The sequence below is a fragment of the Pyrgilauda ruficollis genome, unplaced genomic scaffold (assembly GCF_017590135.1).
Source record: "Pyrgilauda ruficollis isolate IOZ18807 unplaced genomic scaffold, ASM1759013v1 scaffold46, whole genome shotgun sequence".
Classification (NCBI taxonomy): domain Eukaryota; kingdom Metazoa; phylum Chordata; class Aves; order Passeriformes; family Passeridae; genus Pyrgilauda; species Pyrgilauda ruficollis.
The window spans coordinates 715,182-724,625 of record NW_024526155.1 but is presented as its reverse complement, the minus strand read 5'-3'; the positions used below and the strand labels follow the sequence as shown (position 1 = coordinate 724,625).

The following is a 9,444-nucleotide window of genomic DNA, read 5'->3' as shown; positions in this document are numbered from 1 at the left end:
GGCACAAAGCCAGCCTCAAAGCCACATGCTGCCAGCGTGGCAGGGCACGGTCAGGTACACCTTGCCAGAAGTACTTCATGAAATATTTTTTCCCTATAAAACACTCTTGACAATCCATATCAGGCCATCTGGCTCCCTGGGCAGGATGTCACAGCTGGCCAGTGCCGTGTCCCCCTCCCTGTCCCTGGGCAGCCTCAGAGCCAGGAGGAAGAGGAGCTGAGTGCAGGAGGGACTGAGGGCAGCACCAGCCCCGTGCTCCCCCAGGGGCCAGGCTGCCACCCCTCCCACAGCCCCCCCCAGGCAGCTCGGACACTGGCTTAGGAGCAGGAGAAATAAATAAATTAACATGAAAAGAGCAAAGGAGCAAAAACACTGGCGGGGCCGAGGGCAGGCAGCCCCCACTGGCCACAGGAGGGAATGGAGGGACAGGGAGGTGACAAAGGTGACAAAGGCTGTGCCCAGGACTCCACGTCCTCCCGCATGCTGATGGTGTCCTGGAGAGCTGCCCCGGGTCAGTTGTTGTTCATGATCCACCAGGAAGCTGGGAAGAGAGGGAAAGCAGGGAGCTGAGGGCAGTGTGAAACTGGGAACGGGGATTTGGGGTGGCAGAGATGGGGGACCTCACCCTGCAGGTCCCTGGCTCTAAAGCACCGACCCCGGGCAGGGAGCCTGGAGAGGGGTGAGCCCCTGGAACTGTGGCAACTTCTGCAGGAGAGCACTGGGAATGTGCTCAGTGGCACTGGCAACTCGGGAGCAGCACCAGCAGTGCAGGGTTCAGTCCAAATGAATCCATGTTTTATGGAGTAATATTTTACAAGTGATCCCTGAAAGTAAACTGGGGCTGAATTTGGTTCCCAGTCCCCACAGCTGGTCCCACTTCCATGGGTACCCTGGGAATGTGCCCTGCCCCTGCCCCAGCGCTGGGCTGGATCCCCTGGCACTGAGCTGGGAGCACCAGCGCTTTGCAGAGCAGGTTCAGGGCTCAGGGGAAACACAAAACGAGGCACCAGCTGTATTTGGGCCAGGACTTATCTGCTTGTCCCTGCTCTTGGCTGTCCCCACCCTTGGGCAGGGGACAGACCCCAGCTCACACAGCCAAACCTGCTGGGGACAACGGGTCTCACCCTGAGGTTTGACCTCATTTAGGTCACCCCAAACCGATTTTCTGCCCTGAAGGGAGCCACAGTGCCTGCTCCTGCCCTGCTCCTGCCCTCTGCAGCACACCCAGAGCAGGGCTGAGGCAGCCTCACCTGGGAAGAGCATGGTGGTCAGCAGCTCCGGGGACTCCAGCAAGCTGAGGATGGACTGCTGGAAAGTCTTGCTGCAGCTGGACTGCAAGTGGCTGTCAAACAGGGTGTAGGGTCAGGGGGATGTGGTGCCAGGGCCCTGTGCCCACCCACAGGCACAGGGCAGCTTCTGCACCTCCAGCACCAGCCCCTGCTCCTGCCCTGCTCCCCAAACCCTTTATCGGGGTGCTCACCCCTGTGAGCTGCAGGTGGCCCCAGGGCACACAGGGCAGAGCAGGGGGACAGGCTGGGCAAGGGAAGGGAGCAGTGGGCACCCCCTTTGAGCCCCCCAGCCCCACCGTGGGCACTGTCCCACCTCCTCCACGAGGTCACGTCCTGCCAGAACTCGTAGAGGATGAAGCAGGCCTCGTCCGTCAGCTTGCAGGCAGAGACACTGTGGGGACAGAGTGACCCTCAGCCGGGCAGGGCAGGCTGGCATGAGCCTGCCACGGCCCTGCACGAGCCTGGCATGGCATGGCCACGTGTGCCCCAGCAGCCTGGGGCAGCAGGGCACTGCTGTGCACATCAGCCTCCCCATCAGCTCCCAAGGCACAGTTTGGGTGCATTCACAGCTCCAGAGGGTCCCAAACCCAAATCCTGCTCCACAGCTCCTGTGTCCAGGGGGCAGAAGAGCTTTACAACTCTCTCACTGGTCTTTGCTGCTGCCCAGGAGCCAGCACATTCTGTGTTTTATTATTTCTCACTCCTCCCCAGCACTGACACAGCTCTGCCAGCCCCTTGGAGTAGGTGGGTGCCACCCTTCACACAGGGGGAAACTGAGGCACAGGGGCAGGAGCTGAGCTCACAGCACAAACCCCCAGCTCTCTGCCCCCAGAGTGATAATTCCCACATTCCCTGGTGTCCAGGAGAGGCTGGGGTGGTGGTGGGGAGGCAGCCTGGGGTGACTGCAGTGCTGGGGGTCCAGGGCCAGGGGAAGCAGCTGTGCTGGGCTGCAGCAGCAGCAATTCCAGCTGAGGCCAAGCCTTTCCTGCAGCTGCTGGAAGGGGCCAAGCCCCGGGGGGACAGCACAGTGTGTCACCCAGCAGCTCTGGGGCTGTGTGCCCTGCTCCCACACGGGGCTCTGCCATCCCCTGCAGGGACCCAGCCCCATGGAGTGTCCCGGGCTCGGCTCCAGCTTTTGGCTCACATGGAGAGCCAGCCCACACGCCACCCTGCCTCCACACATAGCCCTGATGACAAAAAAGCCCATCAGTTCCAAAGAAAAAGCCTCTCATTCTCTCCACCACACGTGTCACAGTGAGCATCTTCCTTTTGTTTGGACTGAAAATGTGAATTTGTGCTGTTGAAAGTGAAGAGCTGAGAAAGGACACTCGAAACGGGAACAGCAGGAACATTCCCTGCTGGAGGCAGCCTGGAGTGTCCCGTGGGAGAGCGGAGGGAGCAGCTGTGCCATCAGGGCCAGGCTGGCACTGCCATGGCCCTGCAGGCACAGCAGGGCTCTGGGGCAGCCTTGGCCTCACCCAGGGGCAGCTTCCCACAGGCTCTCCATCAATCAGAGCTCTGCAGGAGCCCTGCCCTTGACCTTCCCACTGCTTTTGAGTCCTTCAGCGCTGGAGGAGCTCGTGCATGCACTCACAGGAACAGGCCACAGCCACTCCTGCCGGCACAAACCCTCCCACTGCTCGCCAGGCACTGCTTCTTACTGGGAATACCTGCAGCAGATGGGATGGTGCTGGGGGACACTGCCTGCCAGGTCCCAGCCCAGCCTTGCCCTGGCCACCACACAAAACATCACACAAACCCTTGTGTCCCCCGAGGGTGCTAAAACCCGCATTTCTGGGGGATCCACCCCCCAAAGCAGCCCCAAAGCAAACACCGCACTCACTGCAGGCAGCTGCTGTGCCCGGCCGTGCCCTCGGTGTAGGAGCGGAACGCCTGCCGGAACTCCTCGATGCTGCTCGTGGCCACCGAGATCTGCCTCTTGGCCACCAGGATGTGCTGCCGAGGGACAGCACGGTGTCAGCGACTGTCCCCTCCTGCCCGCCCTGCTCCCCCCGACCCTGTGCCACCTCCGCGCTGGGGACAGCGGGGACACAAAGCGGCCTCTCCCCCGCTGGGCAGGCTGCGTGCAGGGAGCACAGCAGCAGGAGAGGCTCCATCCCCCGTGGGGGTCCTGCTGCTGATCCCCACGGGAAGGGGCCGGGGGACCCCGCACCTGGCTCTGCGGGCACTCCGAGCACCCCGGGGTTTGGGCTCTCACAAGCAGAGGGCTGGCTGTGGGCACTGCCCGGGGCTGGCAGGGACACGAGGGACCTGCATTTGTCCCCTGGATGGTCCCAGCCCTGGATCCCAGCCCTGGATCCCAGCCCTGGATCCCAGCCTGCTCCATCAGCGGGTCACAGCAGAGCTCCCAGGCTGGGCAGCGTGTGAGAGGAGTCACTGCAAACCACGGGGACAGGGACAGGGATGGGGACACAGACAGGGATGGGGACATAGACAGGGACATGGACAGGGACAGGGATGGGGACATGGACAGGGACTTACTGCATCCTGTCCCTTGCACATGGCTTCCTCCTTCAGTGGCTCCAGGCGGGGGCTCTGCGTTAGCACCGGGGAAGAAACAGAGTTACTGGGTAAAACCAGAGTTACCAGGAAAACCCGGAGTTACTGGGATAAACCAGAGCTACTGGGTAAAACCAGAGTCACCAGGAGAGCTCTGCAGCAGGAGTGGCACCGACCCCCGGGGACAGCTGGGTGCCACCCCAGGGACACTCCCTGTGGCACCTGGGGAAGGGCAGGGCTGTGCCCTGCACCCCTGCGGGGTCACTGCGGCCTGATGGACTCCTCAGCACCAGGGGAAGCCAGGACAGGGTCAGCAGAGCTGGGGGAAGGGGATGCAGGGCTGGGCCGGTGCAGCTCTGTGACAATGCCAGGGCTGGAGAGGGGGCTGCTGGCACGGGAGGGGGGTCCCCGCACTGACGTGGCCGTGCCCAGGTGTGGGGCAGCCCCAGCACCCCCTGGGCGCACACCTGGCACTCCAGCTTCTCGATGAGCTGCTGGAGCCTGTTGATCTGGGCCATCCACTGGCTGTTGTCCTCGACACAAACACCTGCAGGGCAAAGGGCACAGAAGTGTCACCCAGAAAAAGCTCAGTTTTGTCACGGCCAAAGCTTGCTCAAGACCCAAAACCCATAAAATCTTCTAAACCTCGGATTTAATCCAAAAAACTTGATTTTTTTTCTATTGACCAAGAGATACAACATTCACAGAAGTTCCAGCTGGCATCTGGGCAAGATGCTCCAGGCCCCATCCTGGAGGAGCCCTCAGTGCCCAGTGCTGCTGGAGATGTGGCACTTGGGGACACGTGTTAGTGGTGGCCTTGGCAGTGCTGGGGGAATGGTTGGACCTGATCTTGGAGATCTTTTCCCACCTTACTGTGATTCTGTGACAGTCCCACACCCCCTCCAGGCTCCAGCAGGACACCAAGAAGCTGAGGAACAGCAGGTACCTGTTGTCAGCATCCCAGAGTAGGGGTCTGTTGGGGACAGGCAGATGTTCTTCTGTCCCCTGCGCCCACACCGCCTCCCTGACCTCAGGCCAACTGAAGTCTCCGATTTCTTGACCTCCTTTCTGGAAAAAAAAAAAAAAACAACAACCAAAAAAAAAAAAGCAAAAGGAGGGGTTGAAGTCATTCCTAGAGGTGTCAGCTCAGCACTGGGCTGGGAAAGGGCTCCTGGCTGTCCCTCCCAGTGAGGAGGGGGCTGGAGACAGGGGCTGGGCACGTGCCACCTGGTACCACTGCCATCCCACCTGGTACCTCTCCTGTCCCCCCTGGCATCTCTCCTATCCCGTCCCACCCAGTTCCTCTCCCATCCTGGTACCTCTCCCGTCCCGCCTGCTCCTCCACGGTGTCCACGGCGCACTCGAGGGACGCCTGCAGGGACTGCAGCTGGTGCATGGTTTCCCGCAGCAGGAACCGCGTCAGGAACTGCTCCATCTTCGAGGCTGTCTCGTACCTCTGGAGGAGAGGGGACAGGATCTGTCAGATCTGCCTCTGTGCAGGGGCAGAAGAGCCACACCTGGAAGGGGCTGTCCCTTAAATAAACCAAACGGGGTGGGTTTCAATCAAATTTTAATTATCACCACAAGTGACACTTGGTGGCAGAAGTGTGGCTGTGGGGCAGAAGAACCCTCGGGGTGCGTTGCTGTGAGATCACAACAGGGAATGCAGCCATGGTTCCATGGGCACTGCTGCCCCAGCACTGCCAGCCCTGCCCCAGCACTGGCAGCTCCAGGAGCTGTGGAGGAGGGCAGACGGACACAAGCCACAAGGTCAAGGTCACTCTCAGGGACAGCCCCCACCCCGGGGAGGGCCCCAGGGCTGGCACAGCATCCCCTGTGCCTCCTGCTCACACACTGCTCTGCCCACTGCAGGGCTGGGGACAAGGCTGGGAGCCTGTGGTGGCCCCCTGGGTGCTGGCAGCTCCTGCAGGGACCCTCCACCACTGGCAGGCCCAGGCAGGGGCTAGCTTTGTGCCCTCTCTGCCCAGGGACAGTGCCAGCCTGTCTGCTCCCATGAGACATTCCCTGATGAATTTCTGACAGGTCCTTACACTGGGGGTGTAAAAGTGCATCCAGAGGGGCATGTGAGAAGCTTTGGGGAGAACAAAGAGGTCACCTGGCCTGGAGAGTGCCCAAAGAACGGGCCAAGAGGCACACCACACCACAGGAGAAGGTCTGGGAGGCACAGAGAGCCAGGGAAGGGCCCGGACACACAGAGGCACCCCAAACTCCTGCCTTTCTCTGCCAGCTGGGAACACAGATCCTCTCAGCTCCTCTCTGTGTGCTATGGGCTCTGCTGGCGGCAGCATTTACAGAATTATAGGATGTTAAGGGATTGGAATGGACCTCAGAGATCATCCAGTTCCAATCCCCCCCTGCCATGAGCAGGGACACCTTCCACTGTCCCCGGCTGCTCCAAGCCCTGTCCATCCTGGCCTTGGGCACTGCCAGGGATCCAGGGGCAGCCCCAGCTGCTCTGGGCACCCTGTGCCAGGGCCTGCCCACCCTCACAGCAAAGAACCTCATGCATTTAATATCCAGCATAAATTTCCCCTCTTTCAGTTTGATCACATTCCCCTTGTCCTGTCACCACAGTTCCTGACAAAGGGTCACTCTCCCACTTCCCTGTAGCCCCTTCACACTCTGGGAAGGTGCTGGGAGGTCTCTACACAACCTTCTCTGCTCCAGGCTGAACAGCCCCAGCTCTCTCAGCCTGTCTCCAGAGGGGAGGTGCTCCAGTGCCCTCAGCAACTCTGTGGCCTCCTCTGAAATTGCTCCAACAGTTCCATGTCCTTCTTAATGCTGGAGACACCAGAGCTGTGCACAATATTCCAAATGGGGTCTCACAAGAGCAGAGTAGATGAGAAGAGTCATCTTCGACCTTCTGGCTCCTCTCCTTCAGATACAGCCCAGGATTTGGTCCAACCACTCAACTTTCCTCTCAAGTGTTCACTTGCTTCCTTAAAACCACCTGAACTCTGTCCTTGCACTGTTAGAAAACCACTGGAGACAAGGAGGGATGATCAGTGAGACAGGGAGCGAGGAGCCAGGAGGGACATACCCAGACACTTCCAGAGCAGACACTGCTGTCCTCCAGTGGGGCTGAGCCACCCCCCTTGCAGAGCAGGCACCTGAGCCTGGTTTGCCCTCACCAGACCCCTCTTGTCCCACCGCAGGCTCTTCCTCCGTGCCCGGCATCCCTGCGGAGCGCCAGCCATGCTGAAGCCCGCCGTGGTCATAGACAGCGGCAGCCGCTTCACGCGGGGGGGCTTTGCGGGCCAGGAGCAGCCCCAGTGCGTGCTGAGGACGGTGCTGGTGCAGCCCTGCAGCGTGGGCAGCCCGTGGCAGCCCTGCCCTGGCACGGAGAGCCCGCGATGCTCGGCCGCAGCCCTGCGGTGCTGCCCGCTCAAGTACGGCCTCGTTGAGGACTGGGACGGCATGAGAGCACTGTGGAGCCACCTCTTCTGCTGCTGCCTCAAAGTGTCCCCAGAGGAGCACCCGGTGCTCCTGGCCGAGTCCCCGTCCTGCCCCGCCACCCACAGGGCGAAGGCGGCCGAGGTGCTGTTCGAGAGCTTCGGCGTGCCCGCCCTGCACCTGGCCAACACCGGCTTCCTGTCGCTCTGCGCCCACGGCAGGGTCACCGGGCTGGCCGTGGAGGCCGGGGCGGCGGTGTCCCATGTCACCTCCGTCTGGGGGGGCCAGACCCTGAGGAAGGGCACCCGCTGCCTGGGGGTGGCCGGGGACCACCTGTCCCGGTACCTGCACCGGCTGCTGCTGCAGAGCCCCGAGGAGCCCTCGGCGCTGCAGGCCCTGACGAAGAAGGTGCTGACCCAGCTGAAGGAGCAATGCTGCTACGTGTCCTTGGACTACGAGGGAGACCTCCAGGAGAAGGATTCCCATTCCCCAGCCAGGTTCCAGACCCCCGATGGGCGCTGGATCACCCTGGGCAAGGAGCGCTTCTGCTGCCCGGAGCCGCTGTTCCGGCCCGAGCTGCTGCAGCTCAGCTGCCCCGGCCTGCACCAGCTGGCCGGGCAGAGCCTGCAGACGCTGCCCAAGCAGGCCAGGAGACACGTGCTGGGCAACATCGTGCTCTCAGGAGGCTCCTCCATGTTTCCTGGCTTTCCCGAGAGGATGTGCTTGGAGCTGAACTTCCTTTTCCAAGGAGCAGGTGTCCACATCGAGGTGCTGGCGAACCCCAGGAGGGGCACGGCAGCCTGGGCCGGGGGCTCCATGGCAGCCTCACTCACGTCCTTCCAGCACACGTGGATGACAAAGGACGAGTACCAGGAGCACGGGGCTGAGTACGTGCACACGAAATTCCAGTAGAGAGGTGGCAGCCATCCCCAGTGTCACTGCAGGAGTGACTGAAGCACTGCCCTGCCCCGGGGGCAGCTGCAGCAGCAGAGGTGCCCCAGGGGCTCCTGCGCTGCTGCAGGGGTGCAAAGTCAATTAAAGTGCCCCAAAAGAAACAAAGTGCTTTTCACTGAGGCTCAGGTCATTTCCTGTCTAACAGGGGTGTGTCCCATCAGGCTGGTAAACAACTGGGGCTCATGCTGGGGATCCAGGCCATGCTGACAGCCTGGTTTGGGTACACTCAGGCAATCCTAATGCTCCAGGCTGCCTTTCCCAACTGGAAATGCAGCTGCCAGGATGAGGAAGGGACCTTCTCCAGCTGTCAGCACTGCAGGACCCCCAAGGGGAGCCACAGGTGTGGGAGGAAGGAGCTGAGCAGGGCAAGGTGCACACAGCGCCTGCACTGCAGCCACTCACTGCAGGAGGTGATTCCTCACCCTGCCACTGGAACAGGTCAGCACTGGCTGAGGAAGATGAGCTGAAAACCAGGGAACTGCATTCTCTCCTTTAATTTTGGTCTAAAGGTCGTTTGGTGCTTCAGGGAGCCGATTCAGCTCCCTGGGCAGGCATTTCCTCACCGGCTTTGCTGCTGCCTGGCTGAACTGACCCAGCTCCGCAGATGATCAGGAAGGGATCAGGGCTTGTGAAGGAAGCAGCTGGAGAGCACAGCCCAGCTGTCACAGCAGACTGCTGTCCCCATGGCCAGCCCCGTGCCAGCTCCTCAAGGGACACAGAAACCACAGGATGTCACCGTGAGCTCTGGGAGAGGCAGGACCAGCAGCGGGAGGGCGAGGAAGGAGCCTCCACGTGATGCAGGAGGGCTGGCTGCTCCCCAGGAGATCCACCAGGAGAGGTCCATCCCTTTCCTCGACAAGACAAGGCTGGAGCAGCATCCCTGCCCTCCCTGTGGTGTCCTCGTGTGACTCCAAGGCTGCAGCACCCAGGGCTGCCCTCACCCCCCTAGGATCCATGAACCATGTCCAAAATAATGTCCAGCAATGCCACCCCATTACTGGGGTCAAATATTTCCAATTCCTGCTGCGTTTCTCTCCAGCACACTGAGGATCTGGAATTCCAGAAGCTCTGCACAGAAGGATTTCGTTGTAACCCTTCCACTGCTGGTGTCAAAGAAAGGGAGCACTGGGGAGGGTCCTGAGCCCCTCGTGGTTCTCTGGTTGCTCTGTGCCAGTCAGGAGCTGTGTCTGACTGGGCACAGCTGAGGCTGGATGGGATGGGATGGGATGGGAAGGGAAGGGAAGGGAAGGGAAGGGAAGGGAAGGGA

The 9,444-nt window shown here is 61.2% G+C and overlaps 1 protein-coding gene across 1 annotated transcript in view; it reads right to left on the bottom strand.

The window, feature by feature from the left end:
• Positions 1-317: 317 nt before the first annotated feature.
• NECAB3 (N-terminal EF-hand calcium binding protein 3) overlaps positions 318-9,444 on the bottom strand; it is a 28,829-nt gene continuing 19,702 nt past the window's right edge. Inside the window, exons 6-13 of the mRNA XM_041478711.1 lie at positions 5,129-5,265; positions 4,756-4,877; positions 4,277-4,356; positions 3,792-3,845; positions 3,133-3,245; positions 1,603-1,680; positions 1,251-1,342; positions 318-541 (exon numbers count right to left, since the gene is read on the bottom strand). Coding sequence (XP_041334645.1) covers positions 513-541; positions 1,251-1,342; positions 1,603-1,680; positions 3,133-3,245; positions 3,792-3,845; positions 4,277-4,356; positions 4,756-4,877; positions 5,129-5,265 — 705 coding nt within the window. The 3' untranslated portion in view covers positions 318-512. The remainder of the gene's footprint in view (positions 542-1,250; positions 1,343-1,602; positions 1,681-3,132; positions 3,246-3,791; positions 3,846-4,276; positions 4,357-4,755; positions 4,878-5,128; positions 5,266-9,444) is intronic.